Source organism: Scomber japonicus, chromosome 12 (assembly GCF_027409825.1).
Source record: "Scomber japonicus isolate fScoJap1 chromosome 12, fScoJap1.pri, whole genome shotgun sequence".
Classification (NCBI taxonomy): domain Eukaryota; kingdom Metazoa; phylum Chordata; class Actinopteri; order Scombriformes; family Scombridae; genus Scomber; species Scomber japonicus.
Genome location: NC_070589.1, coordinates 35,797,415 through 35,815,355, shown reverse-complemented (window position 1 = coordinate 35,815,355; position 17,941 = coordinate 35,797,415). Strand labels below are relative to the sequence as shown.

Genomic DNA, 17,941 nt, shown 5'->3' with positions numbered 1-17,941 from the left:
GGACAGGTGGGGACAGGTGTGGTCATGGAGGACAGGTAGAGACAGGTGTGGTCATGGAGGACAGGTGGGGACAGGTGTGGTCATGGAGGACAGGTGTGGTCATGGAGGACAGGTGTGGTCATGGAGGACAGGTGGGGACAGGTGTGGTCATGGAGGACAGGTGTGGTCATGGAGGACAGGTGGGGACAGGTGTGGTCATGGAGGACAGGTGGGGACAGGTGTGGTCATGGAGGACAGGTGGGGACAGGTGTGGTCATGGAGGACAGGTGTGTGGAGCTCCGGTGGACAGGTGGGGACAGGTGTGGTCATGGAGGACAGGTGGGGACAGGTGTGTGGAGCTCCGGTGGACAGGTGTGGTCATGGAGGACAGGTGAAGACAGGTGTGGTCATGGAGGACAGGTGAAGACAGGTGTGGTCATGGAGGACAGGTGTGTGGAGCTCCGGTGGACAGGTGTGGTCATGGAGGACAGGTGGGGACAGGTGTGGTCATGGAGGACAGGTGGGGACAGGTGTGGTCATGGAGGACAGGTGTGTGGAGCTCCGGTGGACAGGTGGGGACAGGTGTGGTCATGTAGGACAGGTGTGTGGAGCTCCGGTGGACAGGTGAAGACAGGTGTGGTCATGGAGGACAGGTGTGTGGAGCTCCGGTGGACAGGTGTGGTCATGGAGGACAGGTGTGGTCATGGAGGACAGGTGAAGACAGGTGTAGTCATGGAGGACAGGTGTGTGGAGCTCCGGTGGACAGGTGTAGCTGGTAGGTGTGGTCCTGGAACAGCAGCAGTGTGTAGAAGTTTTCTCCTCCTGTGAGGAAGCCGTGCTCGCTGTCCCCCCACGAAACCGGACTGTCTGTGAACCCGTGGACTGTCAACGCCACCCAGGACACCTGGGGACTCTGCTCCAGGTAACACCTGCAGGACAGGTAGGGACAGATGAGGACAGGTGGAGACAGGTAAGGACAAGTGGGAACAGGTGAGGACAGGTGAGGTACCTGAGCTCCTGGACGAGGCGGAGGACGTCCTTGGGGAGCAGGAGGCCGCAGACGGAGACACTCAGTGATTGGCTCGCTGTCCTCGACGGTTCGGGACAGACGAGCGTGGACAGGAAGCTGCTGGAAGAATTCTCACTGCAACGACACCACAGAAGAAGAGTCACATCACCTGTCTGTCCGTCAGGTGTGCAGACAGGTACAGAGACAGGTGAGGGGACAGGTACAGAGACAGGTGTGCAGACAGGTGAGGGGACAGGTACAGAGACAGGTGTGCAGACAGGTGAGGGGACAGGTACAGAGACAGGTGTGCAGACAGGTGAGGGGACAGGTACAGAGACAGGTGTGCAGACAGGTGAGGGGACAGGTACAGAGACAGGTGTGCAGACAGGTGAGGGGACAGGTACAGAGACAGGTGTGGACTCAGGTGAGGGGACAGATACAGAGACAGGTGTGCAGACAGGTGAGGGGACAGGTACAGAGACAGGTGTGCAGACAGGTGAGGGGACAGGTAACGAGACAGGTGTTCACACAGGTGAGGGGACAGGTACAGAGACAGGTGTGCAGACAGGTGAGGGGACAGGTACAGAGACAGGTGTGCACACAGGTGAGGGGACAGGTACAGAGACAGGTGTGAGGACAGGTGAGGGGACAGGTACAGAGACAGGTGTGAGGACAGGTGAGGGGACAGGTACAGAGACAGGTGTGAGGACAGGTGAGGGGACAGGTACAGAGACAGGTGTGCAGACAGGTACAGAGACAGGTGTGCAGACAGGTGAGGGGACAGGTACAGAGACAGGTGAGGGGACAGGTAACGAGACAGGTGTGCAGACAGGTGAGGGGACAGGTACAGAGACAGGTGTGCAGACAGGTGAGGGGACAGGTACAGAGACAGGTGTGCAGACAGGTGAGGGGACAGGTACAGAGACAGGTGTGCACACAGGTGAGGGGACAGGTACAGAGACAGGTGTGGACTCAGGTGAGGGGACAGGTACAGAGACAGGTGTGCAGACAGGTGAGGGGACAGGTACAGAGACAGGTGTGCAGACAGGTGAGGGGACAAGTACAGAGACAGGTGTGGACTCAGGTGAGGGGACAGGTACAGAGACAGATGAGGGGACAGGTATAGAGACAGGTGTGGACTCAGGTGAGGGGACAGGTACAGAGACAGGTGTGCAGACAGGTGAGGGGACAGGTGAGGGGACAGGTACAGAGACAGGTGTGCAGACAGGTGAGGGGACAAGTACAGAGACAGGTGTGCACACAGGTGAGGGGACAGGTACAGAGACAGGTGTGGACTCAGGTGAGGGGACAGGTACAGAGACAGGTGTGCAGACAGGTGAGGGGACAGGTACAGAGACAGGTGTGAGGACAGGTGAGGGGACAGGTACAGAGACAGGTGTGAGGACAGGTGAGGGGACAGGTACAGAGACAGGTGTGGACTCAGGTGAGGGGACAGGTACAGAGACAGGTGTGAGGACAGGTGAGGGGACAGGTACAGAGACAGGTGTGCAGACAGGTGAGGGGACAGGTACAGAGACAGGTGTGGACTCAGGTGAGGGGACAGGTACAGAGACAGGTGTGGACTCAGGTGAGGGGACAAGTACAGAGACAGGTGTGGACTCAGGTGAGGGGACAGGTACAGAGACAGGTGTGCACTCAGGTGAGGGGACAGATACAGAGACAGGTGTGCAGACAGGTGAGGGAACAGGAACAGAGACAGGTGTGCACACAGGTGAGGGGACAAGTACAGAGACAGGTGTGGACTCAGGTGAGGGGACAGGTACAGAGACAGGTGTGGACTCAGGTGAGGGGACAAGTACAGAGACAGGTGTGGACTCAGGTGAGGGGACAGGTACAGAGACAGGTGTGCACTCAGGTGAGGGGACAGGTACAGAGACAGGTGTGCACACAGGTGAGGGGACAGATACAGAGACAGGTGTGCAGACAGGTGAGGGGACAGGTACAGAGACAGGTGTGCACACAGGTGAGGGGACAAGTACAGAGACAGGTGTGAGGACAGGTGAGGGGACAGGTACAGAGACAGGTGTGCAGACAGGTGAGGGGACAGGTACAGAGACAGGTGTGCACACAGGTGAGGGGACAGATACAGAGACAGGTGTGCACACAGGTGAGGGGACAGGTACAGAGACAGGTGTGCAGACAGGTGAGGGGACAGATACAGAGGCAGGTGTGGACTCAGGTGAGGGGACAGGTAACGAGACAGGTGTTCACACAGGTGAGGGGACAGGTACAGAGACAGGTGTGCAGACAGGTGAGGGGACAGGTACAGAGACAGGTGTGCACACAGGTGAGGGGACAGGTACAGAGACAGGTGTGCAGACAGGTGAGGGGACAGGTACAGAGGCAGGTGTGGACTCAGGTGAGGGGACAGGTACAGAGACAGGTGAGGGGACAGGTACAGAGACAGGTGTGGACTCAGGTGAGGGGACAGGTACAGAGACAGGTGTGCACTCAGGTGAGGGGACAGATACAGAGACAGGTGTGCACTCAGGTGAGGGGACAGGTACAGAGACAGGTGTGAAGACAGGTGAGGGGACAGGTACAGAGACAGGTGTGCAGACAGGTGAGGGGACAGGTACAGAGACAGGTGTGCACTCAGGTGAGGGGACAGGTACAGAGACAGGTGTGCACTCAGGTGAGGGGACAGGTACAGAGACAGGTGTGAAGACAGGTGAGGGGACAGGTACAGAGACAGGTGTGCAGACAGGTGAGGGGACAGGTACAGAGACAGGTGTGCACTCAGGTGAGGGGACAGGTACAGAGACAGGTGTGCAGACAGGTGTGCACAGAGGTGAGGGGACAGGTAAATGTCCTCTCACCAGCTGATGTCAGCGTCCACAGCTCCCAGCCACTCCAGGAGGCTGTGTGGGTCACATGACTGCAGGTCAGAGGTCAGCAGGGCGGGGCAGGACAGGTGAGACAGGCTGCGGACGCTGACCTCAGGTGAGTGCTCCGACCAATCATAGCGAGACAGTAGAGACTGCAAAGCTCCGCCCCCTGCAAGACACACAGCAGGGAATCAATCAATCAATCAATCAATCAATCATCCCCCCCGCCCCCCGCCCCGCCCCGCCCCCCTTACCTGGATGACTCAACAGGAAGTCCACCTGCAGCCGGAGCCGTGATGTCACACCTTGAAGCAGCCGCTGGTAGCCCCGCCCACCTGGAGCCATGCAGCTGTCCATCAAATCCACAGATACTACTGCAAGTACACACAGTACTACATTCAGTACTACATTCAGTACTACAGTACTACATTCAGTACTACAGTACTACAGTCAGTACTACAGACAGTACTACATTCAGTACTACAGTCAGTACTACAGTACTACAGTCAGTACTACAGTCAGTACTACAGCCAGTACTACAGTCAGTACTACAGTACTACAGTCAGTACTACAGTCAGTACTACAGTACTACAGTACTACAGTCAGTACTACAGTCAGTACTACATTCAGTACTACAGTACTACAGTCAGTACTACAGTACTACAGTCAGTACTACAGTCAGTACTACAGTCAGTACTACAGCCAGTACTACAGTCAGTACTACAGTACTACAGTCAGTACTACAGTCAGTACTACAGTACTACAGTCAGTACTACAGTACTACAGTCAGTACTACAGTACCATATCTGCTGGTTGTTCTGTGGTTGAATTTCGAAGGTTTCCCTTCAAACCCCAACAGCTCGTAGGAGTCCTTATCCAGAGAGAGAGACAGGCGACCTGCAGAGAGACAGACAGGTAGTTACCGTTGGGAGTGAGACAGACAGGTAGTTACCGTTGGGAGTGAGACAGAGTGAGACAGACAGGTAGTTACCGTTGGGAGTGAGACAGACAGGTAGTTACCGTTGGGAGTGAGACAGACAGGTAGTTACCGTTGGGAGTGAGACAGAGTGAGACAGACAGGGTAGTTACCGTTGGGAGTGAGACAGACAGGGTAGTTACCGTTGGGAGTGAGACAGAGTGAGACAGACAGGTAGTTACCGTTGGGAGTGAGACAGACAGGTAGTTACCGTTGGGTGTGAGACAGAGTGAGACAGACAGGTAGTTACCGTTGGGAGTGAGACAGACAGGTAGTTACCGTTGGGAGTGAGACAGACAGGTAGTTACCGTTGGGTGTGAGACAGAGTGAGACAGACAGGTAGTTACCGTTGGGTGTGAGACAGAGTGAGACAGACAGGTAGTTACCGTTGGGAGTGAGACAGAGTGAGACAGACAGGTAGTTACCGTTGGGAGTGAGACAGAGTGAGACAGACAGGTAGTTACCGTTGGGTGTGAGACAGACAGGTAGTTACCGTTGGGAGTGAGACAGACAGGTAGTTACCGCTGGGAGTGAGACAGACAGGTAGTTACCGTTGGGAGTGAGACAGGTAGTTACCGTTGGGAGTGAGACAGAGTGAGACAGGTAGTTACCGTTGGGAGTGAGACAGACAGGTAGTGAGACAGACAGGTAGTTACCGTTGGGAGTGAGACAGAGTGAGACAGACAGGTAGTTACCGTTGGGAGTGAGACAGACAGGTAGTTACCGTTGGGTGTGAGACAGACAGGTAGTTACCGTTGGGAGTGAGACAGACAGGTAGTTACCGTTGGGAGTGAGACAGACAGGTAGTTACCGCTGGGAGTGAGACAGACAGGTAGTTACCGTTGGGAGTGAGACAGACAGGTAGTTACCGTTGGGAGTGAGACAGACAGGTAGTTACCGTTGGGAGTGAGACAGAGTGAGACAGACAGGTAGTGAGACAGACAGGTAGTTACCGTTGGGAGTGAGACAGACGCAGTTCTCTTGATCTATTCTGCTCCGGTATGACAGCCCATACACACTTCCTGTAACACACATTCAGTTTATCACACACACACCTGGACTGGGTCAGGTGGGTCAGGTGTTATGGGTCAGGTGGTACAGGTGTTATGGGTCAGGTGGTACAGGTGTTATGGGTCAGGTGGGTCAGGTGTTATGGGTCAGGTGGTACAGGTGTTATGGGTCAGGTGGTACAGGTGTTATGGGTCAGGTGGTACAGGTGTTATGGGTCAGGTGTTATGGGTCAGGTGGTACAGGTGGTATGGGTCAGGTGTTATGGGTCAGGTGGTACAGGTGTTATGGGTCAGGTGGGTCAGGTGGTACAGGTGTTATGGGTCAGGTGGTTCAGGTGTTATGGGTCAGGTGTTATGGGTCAGGTGGGTCAGGTGGTACAGGTGTTATGGGTCAGGTGGGTCAGGTGTTATGGGTCAGGTGGTACAGGTGTTATGGGTCAGGTGGTACAGGTGGTACAGGTGGGTCAGGTGGTACAGGTGTTATGGGTCAGGTGGTACAGGTGGTACAGGTGTTATGGGTCAGGTGGTACAGGTGTTATGGGTCAGGTGTTATGGGTCAGGTGGGTCAGGTGGTACAGGTGTTATGGGTCAGGTGGTACAGGTGTTATGGGTCAGGTGGTACAGGTGTTATGGGTCAGGTGGTACAGGTGTTATGGTTCAGGTGGTACAGGTGTTATGGGTCAGGTGGTACAGGTGGGTCAGGTGGTACAGGTGGGTCAGGTGGTACAGGTGTTATGGGTCAGGTGGGTCAGGTGTAATGGGTCAGGTGGGTCAGGTGGTACAGGTGTTATGGGTCAGGTGGTACAGGTGTTATGGGTCAGGTGGTACAGGTGTTATGGGTCAGGTGGTACAGGTGTTATGGGTCAGGTGTAATGGGTCAGGTGGTACAGGTGTAATGGGTCAGGTGTTATGGGTCAGGTGTTATGGGTCAGGTGGTACAGGTGTTATGGGTCAGGTGGTACAGGTGTTATGGGTCAGGTGTTATGGGTCAGGTGGTACAGGTGTTATGGGTCAGGTGGGTCAGGTGTTATGGGTCAGGTGGTACAGGTGTTATGGGTCAGGTGGTACAGGTGGTACAGGTGGTACAGGTGTTATGGGTCAGGTGGTACAGGTGTTATGGGTCAGGTGGTACAGGTGTTATGGGTCAGGTGGGTCAGGTGTTATGGGTCAGGTGGTACAGGTGTTATGGGTCAGGTGGGTCAGGTGTTATGGGTCAGGTGTTATGGGTCAGGTGGGTCAGGTGTTATGGGTCAGGTGGGTCAGGTGGGTCAGGTGTTATGGGTCAGGTGTTATGGGTCAGGTGGTACAGGTGTTATGGGTCAGGTGGGTCAGGTGTTATGGGTCAGGTGTTATGGGTCAGGTGGGTCAGGTGTTATGGGTCAGGTGGGTCAGGTGGGTCAGGTGTTATGGGTCAGGTGTTATGGGTCAGGTGGGTCAGGTGGGTCAGGTGTTATGGGTCAGGTGTTATGGGTCAGGTGGTACAGGTGTTATGGGTCAGGTGGTACAGGTGTTATGGGTCAGGTGGTACAGGTGTTATGGGTCAGGTGGTACAGGTGTTATGGGTCAGGTGGTACAGGTGTTATGGGTCAGGTGGTACAGGTGTTATGGGTCAGGTGTTATGGGTCAGGTGGTACAGGTGTTATGGGTCAGGTGGTACAGGTGTTATGGGTCAGGTGGTACAGGTGTTATGGGTCAGGTGGTACAGGTGTTATGGGTCAGGTGGGTCAGGTGTTATGGGTCAGGTGGTACCCTGGTACACAGCCGTCTCCAGGAAGTGTTTGTCCAGTAGTTCGTAGAGCGGCAGCTTCCTGATCAGGTAGAAGGTGCTGAAAGTGTTGAATGCTGCCTCCAGGTGAGAGGGGGCGGAGCTACACTCAGGCAGGAGCACAGACACCTGGACAGGTAAATAATGTACGTCAGCCAGACAGGAAGGAGTTAACACAGCAAGCAGACAAAAGCTGGCTCTCAATCAGGGTCCTTCACATGCAGCTTCCTGTCTCTGGAGGACTGCTTCCTGTCTCTGGAGGACTGCTTCCTGTCTCTGGAGGACTGCTTCCTGTCTCTGGAGGACTGCTTCCTGTCTCTGGAGGACTGCTTCCTGTCTCTGGAGGACTGCTTCCTGTCTCTGGAGGACTGACGGCTACGATCCTTCGCTCCGCTGCTCAGTCCCAGAGACTTCGAGCATGCAGAGTGTTCGTTAGTTTTTTTAAATATAAACTTTATTAATATCCTGATGTGAACAGCTGATGTGATGAACAGCTGATGTGATGAGACTCTACATAGTTTTAGTATTAATGTGAAACAGATCAGAACCCTAACCCTAACCTCTGCTGCCATGGCAACAGTGAACACCACGATTAACTGACATGAGCAAGATGTAGTCCTGCAGGAGGGTCTGTAATCCACATCACGCCTCAGCACCATGGAGCCCCCCCCCCCCCACATCATGCCTCAGCACCATGGAGCCCCCCCCCCCCCACACACACATATAAGACAGTCAGACTCCATCACATTCAAATCCAAACTCTAAACACAGCTGTTCAGACTGTCACTATACACCATATACACCATATATACATATATAGTATATATTATACACCATATATACATATACACCATATATAGATATATAGTATATATTATATACCAGGTACTCACTCTGACACTCTCCTGGTTTATTTGTCTGGTTTTAATAATGTTTGTTTTATTCTCTGGAAGGTGAGATCATTTATAATAATACATTTTATTATAAAAGTATTAAACATCATAAACATGATACCTGAAGCTCACCTTGTAGTTGAGGTGGTGCTGCTGCGCCTGCGCACTCAGACGGTTCTTGTCGTCCAGGAAACTGGATCTCTCAGAGACCAGCAGGGACCGGAGAGTCCTCTGCGGCTGCTCGCTCATCTTCAGCCCTGCCGGTACTCACCGGTAACAGCCGGTACTCACCGGTAACAGCCGGTACTCACCGGTAACAGCCGGTACTTACCGGTAACAGCCGGTAACTTTCGGTAACTTTCGGTAACTCCTGCCGGAGGAAGCTAATGCTAACCGCTACACACGCTGCTGCTGCTGCTTCCGGTTATTGGTAGGCAGTCAGCTGACGCAGGCGCAGTACATACATATATACACATGTACACACATACACATGTACACACATACACACATGTACACACATACACACATACACACACATACACATATACACACCTGCACAAAAAATAAAATAAATAAAAATAAATATACACATATATACATATATATATATATGTATATATGTGTGTATATGTGTATAGATCTACTGGTCCCAGTCTAGTCCCGTTCAGTCTGAGCCAATAATCACTGATCTGTAAACATTAACCATCCATTATAGAAAGGGTCACGTGGGGGCAGCACCGAGCCGCGCTTCGCTGAAAGCCGCCTCCTCTCTTTCCGTAGTCACGTGTTGAGTCCCGGAAGTGGATCGAGCACGCTGGATCCTAGAGGATCACAAAGATCTGGTCGGACCTGGGTCAGGACTCGGACGTTATGGAGCCGGTACCGGGACAGTTTGATGACGCAGAGGAGGACAGGTGAGCGCGTGCACCGTGACTGAGTGACGTCATTAGAACATGATGATATTGATTATTGATCAGAGCCGCGAACTGATCAGATCGAAGTCAGCTGACCGCGGGTCTGACGTCACTGTTCATGGGTTCACTCACATTTATATTTAACAGGGTTTAAAGTTAAATGCTGTGACGTAGCGATCAGCTGACTGCCTGGTTTTCCACTGTGTCAACAAGTCCACATAAAGTTTAAAAAGAAGTATGCTTTTTATCCTGTAAACCTATGGGGGGGCGGGGGGGGGGGGGGTAATAATTGTAAAAAAAACAATAAAACATATTTACAAAAAAAAGAAAAAAGAACAGCTTCCAGAAACCACGGTTACCACGGTAACCATGGCATCCAATAATCATTAATATGACCAGGTTGACCCTCTGTTGTCTGCAGCCAATCAGAGGTGAGGGCTGTGCAGAGCCAGGTGTGTGATGTCACCATGCAGGACAGCGAGGAGGAGGAGGAGGAGGAGGAGGAGGAGGACGATGATGATGATGATGAAGAGTGGGCGTGGCGAGCATCAGGGGATCTGACCAAACGATACAACAGGACGTCTGTCAACAGTCAGGTGAGACACGCTGATCATCTGATTATTGATTTTAGATTTGTGACAATCAGCTGACTCTGTCTCCGTCTTCAGATGAACAAACAGAATCCGTCCAATAAGGGGCTGCCGTCGTCCACGCCGTCCGACAAAGCTCTGAGGAAGTACGAGCACAAGATCAACCTAGGTAACCTAGGCAACCGCTCATCACTAATCAGTTAGTAACCTAGGCAACCGCTCATCAATAATCAGTTAGTAACCTAGGTAACCTAGGCAACCACTCATCACTAATCAGTTAGTAACCTAGGTAACCTAGGCAACCGCTCATCACTAATCAGTTAGTAACCTAGGTAACCTAGGTAACCTAGGTAACAGCTCATCAATAATCAGTTAGTAACCTAGGTAACCTAGGTAACCTAGGTAACAGCTCATCAATAATCAGTTAGTAACCTAGGTAACCTAGGTAACAGCTCATCTATAATCAATGATCATGTGTTACAGATCGGTTGAACCTGGCGGACTCGGTGATCAATAAAGTGACGACGAAGCAGAAGCAGAAAGACGCTGACACGTACGTCGACAGTCAGCTGACTCATTACATCATCGGTCATGTGACGCTCTGATTAACGCTCTGATTGGCTGCTTCTCTGCAGGTACCGAGTCAAGGACAAATCAGATCGTGCCACGGTGGAACAGGTGAGCCCTCGCCCACAGGAAGCTGATCAATAACCAGCTGATCAGAAATATTGATCCTTCTTCTTCTTCTGCAGGTTTTAGATCCTCGAACTCGAATGATTCTGTTTAAGATGCTGAGCCGAGGCGTCATCGCCCAGATCAACGGCTGCATCAGCACCGGCAAGGAGGTGATCAATAATCAATACCCTGATCTACACCGGTCCTCTCTGATCAATAATCAATACCCTGATCTACACCGGTCCTCTCTGATCAATACCCTGATCTACACCGGTCCTCTCCGATCAATAATCAATACCCTGAATTCACTGTGACCTCAGGTGACCTCTCAGGTGTTCTCAGGTGTTCTCAGGTGACCTCAGGTGACCTCTGGTGTTCTCAGGTGACCTCAGGTGACCTCTGGTGTTCTCAGGTGACCTCAGGTGACCTCAGGTGACCTCTCAGGTGACCTCTCTGGTGACCTCTGGTGACCTCTGGTGTGTTGCAGGCTAACGTGTACCACGCCAGCACGGCGAGCGGAGAGAGTCGAGCCATAAAAATCTACAAGACGTCGATTCTTCTGTTTAAAGACCGAGACAAATACGTCAGCGGAGAGTTCAGGTGAGACATGATGATGTCACTGGAATGAGTGATGTCACTGGAATGAGTGATGTCACTGGAATGAATGATGTCACTGCAATGAATGATGTCACTGGAATGAATGATGTCACCAGTTATTAACATTTATGTTCTGCAGGTTCCGTCATGGTTACTGTAAAGGGAACCCCAGGAAGATGGTGAGAACGTGGGCCGAGAAAGAGATGAGGAACCTCATCAGGTCAGAACCTTCCCACTGACACACAGAACCTGATGATGACAGACTGCTAGAACTCAGTAGAACCTGATGATGACAGACTGCTAGAACCCAGTAGAACCCAGTAGAACCCAGTAGAACCCAGTAGAACTGATGGTGTGTGTGTTCCAGGCTACAGACGGCGGGGATCCCGAGTCCAGAACCTCTTCTTCTCAGGAGTCACGTTCTGCTGATGAGCTTCATTGGAAAAGAGAACATGTAAGAACCAATTAGATCACTTCCTGTATTGATCACTTCCTGTATGGATCACTTCCTGTATTGATCACTTCCTGTATGGATCACTTCCTGTGTGGATCAGGCCGGCTCCTCTGCTGAAGAACGCGGCGCTGTCAGAGTCCAAAGCTCGAGAACTTTATCTTCAGGTTCTTCAACACATGAGGAGAATGTTCCACGAAGCTCGACTCGTCCACGCTGACCTCAGCGAGTTCAACATGCTGTAAGACACACACACACACACACACACACACACACACATACACACACACTCTCACACACACACACACACACACACACACACATACACACACACAGTATTCTAGCTAGTGTGTTTGTTATGCAGCTGTGAGGCGTAGAAGGGGGGGCGGGGCTTAGTAGAAGTGGTCCATGGAGCAGCCAGTATACAGAGAGAGGAGCGGAGAGCAGCAGTTAGGAGCGGAGAGCAGCAGTGAGGAGCAGAGAGCAGCAGTGAGGAGCAGAGAGCAGCAGTGAGGAGCAGAGAGCAGCAGTGAGGAGCAGAGAGCAGCAGTGAGGAGCATAGAGGAGCAGTGAGGAGCATAGAGCAGCAGAGAGAAGCATAGAGCAGCAGTGAGGAGCAGAGAGCAGCAGAGAGAAGCATAGAGCAGCAGTGAGGAGCAGAGAGCAGCAGAGAGGAGCAGAAAGGAGGAGAGAGCAGCAGAGAGGAGCAGAGAGGAGGGGAGAGGAGCGGAGAGCAGCAGTGAGGAGCGGAGAGCAGCAGTGAGGAGCAGAGAGCAGCAGAGAGGAGCAGAGAGGAGGTGAGAACAGCAGAGAGGAGGTGAGAGCAGCAGAGAGGAGGTGAGAGCAGCAGAGAGGAGGTGAGAGGATGGGAGAGGAGCAGAGAGGAGGGGAGAGCAGCAGAGAGCAGCAGTTAGGAGCGGAGAGCAGCAGTGAGGAGCAGAGAGCAGCAGTGAGGAGCAGAGAGGATCAGTGAGGAGCAGAGAGCAGCAGAGAGGATCAGTGAGGAGCAGTGAGGAGCAGAGAGCAGCAGAGAGCAGCAGTGAGGAGCAGAGAGCAGCAGAGAGCAGCAGTGAGCAGCAGTGAGCAGCAGTGAGGAGCAGAGAGCAGCAGTGAGGAGCAGAGAGGAGCAGTGAGGAGCAGAGAGCAGCAGTGAGGAGCAGAGAGAGCAGCAGTGAGGAGCAGAGAGCAGAGAGCAGCAGTGAGGAGCAGAGAGCAGCAGTGAGGAGCAGAGAGCAGCAGAGAGCAGCAGTGAGGAGCAGTGAGGAGGAGAGAGCAGCAGTGAGGAGCAGAGAGCAGCAGTTAGGAGCAGTGAGGAGCAGAGAGCAGCAGAGAGCAGCAGAGAGGAGCAGTGAGGAGCAGAGAGCAGCAGTGAGGAGCAGAGAGCAGCAGTGAGCAGCAGAGAGCAGCAGTGAGCAGCAGAGAGCAGCAGTGAGGAGCAGAGAGCAGCAGTGAGGAGCATAGAGCAGCAGTGAGGAGCATAGAGGAGCAGTGAGGAGCATAGAGCAGCAGAGAGAAGCAGAGAGCAGCAGTGAGGAGTAGAGAGCAGCAGTGAGGAGCAGAGAGCAGCAGAGAGAAGCATAGAGCAGCACTGAGGAGCAGAGAGCAGCAGAGAGGAGCAGAAAGGAGGAGAGAGCAGCAGAGAGGAGCAGAGAGGAGGGGAGAGGAGCGGAGAGCAGCAGTGAGGAGCGGAGAGCAGCAGTGAGGAGCAGAGAGCAGCAGAGAGGAGCAGAGAGGAGGTGAGAACAGCAGAGAGGAGGTGAGAGCAGCAGAGAGGAGGTGAGAGCAGCAGAGAGGAGGTGAGAGGATGGGAGAGGAGCAGAGAGGAGGGGAGAGCAGCAGAGAGCAGCAGTTAGGAGCGGAGAGCAGCAGTTAGGAGCAGAGAGCAGCAGTGAGGAGCAGAGAGGATCAGTGAGGAGCAGAGAGCAGCAGTGATGAGCAGAGAGGATCAGTGAGGAGCAGTGAGGAGCAGAGAGCAGCAGTGAGGAGCAGAGAGCAGCAGAGAGCAGCAGTGAGCAGCAGTGAGCAGCAGTGAGGAGCAGAGAGCAGCAGTGAGGAGCAGAGAGCAGCAGAGAGGAGCAGTGAGCAGCAGTGAGGAGCAGAGAGAGCAGCAGTGAGGAGCAGAGAGCAGAGAGCAGCAGTGAGGAGCAGAGAGCAGCAGTGAGGAGCAGAGAGCAGAGAGCAGCAGAGAGCAGCAGTGAGGAGCAGTGAGGAGGAGAGAGCAGCAGTGAGGAGCAGAGAGCAGCAGTTAGGAGCAGTGAGGAGCAGTGAGGAGCAGAGAGCAGCAGAGAGCAGCAGAGAGGAGCAGTGAGCAGCAGTGAGCAGCAGAGAGGAGCAGTGAGGAGCAGAGAGCAGTAGTGATGAGCAGAGAGCAGCAGTGAGGAGCAGAGAGCAGCAGTGAGGAGCAGTGAGGAGGAGAGAGCAGCAGTGAGGAGCAGAGAGCAGCAGTTAGGAGCAGTGAGGAGCAGCGAGGAGCAGAGAGCAGCAGTGAGCAGCAGAGAGGAGCAGTGAGGAGCAGTGAGCAGCAGTGAGCAGCAGAGAGGAGCAGTGAGGAGCAGTGAGCAGCAGAGAGGAGCAGTGAGGAGCAGTGAGCAGCAGAGAGGAGCAGTGAGGAGCAGAGAGCAGCAGTGAGGAGCAGAGAGCAGCAGTGAGCAGCAGAGAGGAGCAGTGAGGAGCAGTGAGGAGCAGAGAGCAGCAGTGAGGAGCAGTGAGGAGCAGAGAGCAGCAGTTAGGAGCAGTGAGGAGCAGTGAGGAGCAGAGAGCAGCAGAGAGCAGCAGAGAGCAGCAGTGAGCAGCAGAGAGGAGCAGTGAGGAGCAGTGAGGAGCAGTGAGCAGCAGAGAGGAGCAGAGAGCAGCAGTGAGCAGCAGAGAGGAGCAGTGAGGAGCAGTGAGGAGCAGAGAGCAGCAGTGAGGAGCAGTGAGCAGCAGTGAGCAGCAGAGAGCAGCAGAGAGCAGCAGTGAGGAGCAGTGAGGAGCAGTGAGCAGCAGAGAGGAGCAGTGAGGAGCAGAGAGCAGCAGAGAGGAGCAGCACCTCTTATCCTACCAATCAGAGCACACTTCCTGTGTCCAGGTATCATAACGGAGACGCTTACATCATCGATGTTTCTCAGTCGGTGGAACACGATCATCCTCACGCCCTCGAGTTCCTGAGGAAGGACTGCAGCAACGTCAACGGTTAGTAGGGGGGGGGTAATAAGGGGGGGGGGGGGGGGTTATAACGAGGGGGGGGGGTTATAAGAGGGGGGGGGGGTTATAACGCCCTCGAGTTCCTGAGGAAGGACTGCAGCAACGTCAACGGTTAGTAGGGGGGGGGGTTATAAGAGGGGGGGAGGGGTTAGAGGGGGGGGCGGGGGTTATAACGGGGGGGTGGGGGTATAACGCCCTCGAGTTCCTAAGGAAGGACTGCAGCAACGTCAACGGTTAGTAGTAACGGAACGGGGGGGGTTATAAGAGGGGGGGAGGGGTTGGGGGGGGGGTTGGGGGGAGTTGGGGGGGGGGGGGGTTATAACGGGGGGGTGATTATAACGGGGGGTTTAGAGGGGGGTGATTATAACGGGGGGGGTGATTATAAGGGGGGGGGTTAGGGGCGGGGTTGGGGGGGTGATTATAAGGGGGGGGGGGGTTGGGGGTGGTTTAGACGTGTAACTGCAGCTTCCTGTTTTTTCGCAGAGTTCTTCGTGAAGCACGACGTCGCCGTCATGACGGTCCGAGAACTCTTCGACTTCGTCACCGACCCGTCGATCACGCCTCACAACATCGACCAATACCTGGAGAAGGTCTGCACCTCCTCACTACTCCTCCTCCTCACACCTCCTCCTCCTCACTACTCCTCCTCCTCACTACTCCTCCTCACACCTCCTCACACCTCCTCCTCACACCTCCTCACACCTCGATCACGCCTCACAACATCGACCAATACCTGGAGAAGGTCTGATTACTCCTCCTCGCACCTCCTCACTACTCCTCCTCCTCACTACTCCTCCTCACACCTCCTCCTCACTACTCCTCACTACTCCTCCTCACACCTCCTCCTCACTACTCCTCCTCGCACCTCCTCGCACCTCGATCACGCCTCACAACATCGACCAATACCTGGAGAAGGTCTGATTACTCCTCCTCGCACCTCCTCACTACTCCTCCTCCTCACTACTCCTCCTCACACCTCCTCCTCACTACTCCTCACTACTCCTCCTCACACCTCCTCCTCACTACTCCTCCTCGCACCTCCTCGCACCTCGATCACGCCTCACAACATCGACCAATACCTGGAGAAGGTCTGAGCACCTCCTCACTACTCCTCTCACCTCCTCACCTCCTCCTCTCACCTCCTCCTCACTACTCCTCCTCCTCACACCTCCTTCTCACTACTCCTCCTCCTCACTATTCCTCACACCTCCTCTCACACCTCCTCCTCACTACTCCTCCTCACACACCTCCTCACACCTCCTCCTCATTACTCCTCTCACCTCCTCACCTCCTCCTCTCACCTCCTCACACCTCCTCCTCACACCTCCTCACACCTCGATCACGCCTCACAACATCGACCAATACCTGGAGAAGGTCTGAGCACCTCCTCACTGCTCCTCCTCACACCTCCTCCTCCTCCTCTCACCTCCTCACACCTCCTCCTCACATCTCCTCACACCTCGATCACGCCTCACAACATCGACCAATACCTGGAGAAGGTCTGAGCACCTCCTCACTGCTCCTCCTCACACCTCCTCCTCCTCCTCTCACCTCCTCACACCTCCTCCTCACACCTCCTCACACCTCGATCACGCCTCACAACATCGACCAATACCTGGAGAAGGTCTGAGCACCTCCTCACTGCTCCTCCTCACACCTCCTCCTCATCCTCTCACCTCCTCACACCTCCTCCTCACACCTCCTCACACCTCGATCACGCCTCACAACATCGACCAATACCTGGAGAAGGTCTGAGCACCTCCTCACTACTCCTCCTCCTCACACCTCCTCACTACTCCTCCTCCTCACACCTCCTCCTCACTACTACTCCTCCTCACTACTCCTCCTCGCACCTCCTCCTCACACCTCCTCACACCTCGATCACGCCTCACAACATCGACCAATACCTGGAGAAGGTCTGCACCTCCTCACTACTCCTCACTACTCCTCCTCACACCTCCTCACTACTCCTCCTTACACCTCCTCCTCACACCTCCTCCTCCTCACACCTCCTCCTCCTCACACCTCCTCCTCACTACTCCTCCTCCTCACTACTCCTCCTCGCACCTCCTCCTCACACCTCCTCCTCCTCACACCTCCTCCTCCTCACACCTCCTCCTCACTACTCCTCGCACCTCCTCCTCACACCTCCTCCTCCTCACTACTCCTCCTCACTACTCCTCCTCCTCACTACTCCTCCTTACACCTCCTCCTCCTCACACCTCCTCCGCCTCACACCTCCTCCTCACTACTCCTCCTCCTCACTACTCCTCCTCACACCTCCTCACTACTCCTCCTCGCACCTCCTCACATCTCCTCCTCACACCTCCTCACACCTCGATCACGCCTCACAACATCGACCAATACCTGGAGAAGGTCTGAGCACCTCCTCACTACTCCTCCTCCTCACACCTCCTCCTCACTACTCCTCACTACTCCTCCTCACTACTCCTCACACCTCCTCCTCACACCTCCTCACACACCTCCTCCTCACTACTCCTCCTCACACCTCCTCACACCTCCTCCTCACACCATCTCACACACCTCCTCCTCACTACTCCTCCTCACACCTCCTCACACCTCCTCCTCACACCTCGATCACGCCTCACAACATCGACCAATACCTGGAGGAGGTCTGATCACCTCCTCACTACTCCTCCTCCTCACTACTCCTCCTCACACCTCCTCACACCTCCTCCTCACTACTCCTCCTCCTCACTACTCCTCCTCACACCTCCTCCTCACACCTCCTCCTCACTACTCCTCCTCCTCACTACTCCTCCTCACACCTCCTCACACCTACTCCTTACACCTCCTCCTCACACCTCCTCACACCTCGATCACGTCTCACAACATCGACCAATACCTGGAGAAGGTCTGAGCACCTCCTCACTGCTCCTCCTCCTCACACCTCCTCCTCACTACTCCTACTTACACCTCCTCACACCTCGATCACGCCTCAAAACATCGACCAATACCTGGAGAAGGTCTGATCACCTCCACACTACTCCTCCTTGCACCTCCTCCTCACTACTCCTCCTCCTCACTAC

General features: G+C 54.2%; 2 protein-coding genes and 1 long non-coding RNA gene across 3 annotated transcripts in view; 2 read left to right on the top strand and 1 right to left on the bottom strand.

Annotated features, from left to right (window-relative positions):
• Positions 1 to 389: 389 nt before the first annotated feature.
• LOC128369327 (uncharacterized) lies at positions 390 to 702 on the top strand. Its single transcript, XR_008322007.1, has 3 exons — positions 390 to 428; positions 471 to 528; positions 656 to 702. It is a non-coding gene; the product is annotated as an uncharacterized LOC128369327 (long non-coding RNA).
• Positions 667 to 8,730, bottom strand: rpp40 (ribonuclease P/MRP 40 subunit). The gene is made up of 8 exons (XM_053330343.1): positions 8,614 to 8,730; positions 7,573 to 7,717; positions 5,767 to 5,835; positions 4,639 to 4,734; positions 4,092 to 4,211; positions 3,829 to 4,006; positions 989 to 1,123; positions 667 to 908 (listed from the first exon to the last, which is right to left on the bottom strand). Exons 1-8 carry the CDS (start codon positions 8,728 to 8,730, stop codon positions 710 to 712), a joined length of 1,059 nt encoding a protein of 352 aa, XP_053186318.1. The 3' UTR covers positions 667 to 709.
• Positions 8,731 to 9,283: 553 nt separating this feature from the next.
• riok1 (RIO kinase 1 (yeast)) overlaps positions 9,284 to 17,941 on the top strand; it is a 16,059-nt gene continuing 7,401 nt past the window's right edge. Inside the window, exons 1-12 of the mRNA XM_053330335.1 lie at positions 9,284 to 9,395; positions 9,817 to 9,991; positions 10,064 to 10,154; positions 10,469 to 10,538; positions 10,621 to 10,663; positions 10,738 to 10,830; positions 11,148 to 11,260; positions 11,397 to 11,477; positions 11,625 to 11,711; positions 11,812 to 11,949; positions 14,776 to 14,879; positions 15,375 to 15,481. Of these exons, the coding sequence (XP_053186310.1) occupies positions 9,352 to 9,395; positions 9,817 to 9,991; positions 10,064 to 10,154; positions 10,469 to 10,538; positions 10,621 to 10,663; positions 10,738 to 10,830; positions 11,148 to 11,260; positions 11,397 to 11,477; positions 11,625 to 11,711; positions 11,812 to 11,949; positions 14,776 to 14,879; positions 15,375 to 15,481 (1,146 nt within the window). The 5' untranslated portion in view covers positions 9,284 to 9,351. The remainder of the gene's footprint in view (positions 9,396 to 9,816; positions 9,992 to 10,063; positions 10,155 to 10,468; positions 10,539 to 10,620; positions 10,664 to 10,737; positions 10,831 to 11,147; positions 11,261 to 11,396; positions 11,478 to 11,624; positions 11,712 to 11,811; positions 11,950 to 14,775; positions 14,880 to 15,374; positions 15,482 to 17,941) is intronic.

What these genes read in the sequence shown, in the direction of transcription:
- rpp40 (XM_053330343.1), bottom strand. Translation starts at nt 8,730, where the DNA reads ATGAGCGAGCAGCCGCAGAGGACTCTCCGGTCCCTGCTGGTCTCTGAG. An exon ending in AGCACCACCTCAACTACAAG is followed by an intron (nt 7,718 to 8,613) that starts GTGAGCTTCAGG and finishes TTACCTGTCCAG; the next exon opens with GTGTCTGTGCTCCTGCCTGA. An exon ending in CAGAACAACCAGCAGATATG is followed by an intron (nt 4,212 to 4,638) that starts GTACTGTAGTAC and finishes GTGTACTTGCAG; the next exon opens with TAGTATCTGTGGATTTGATG.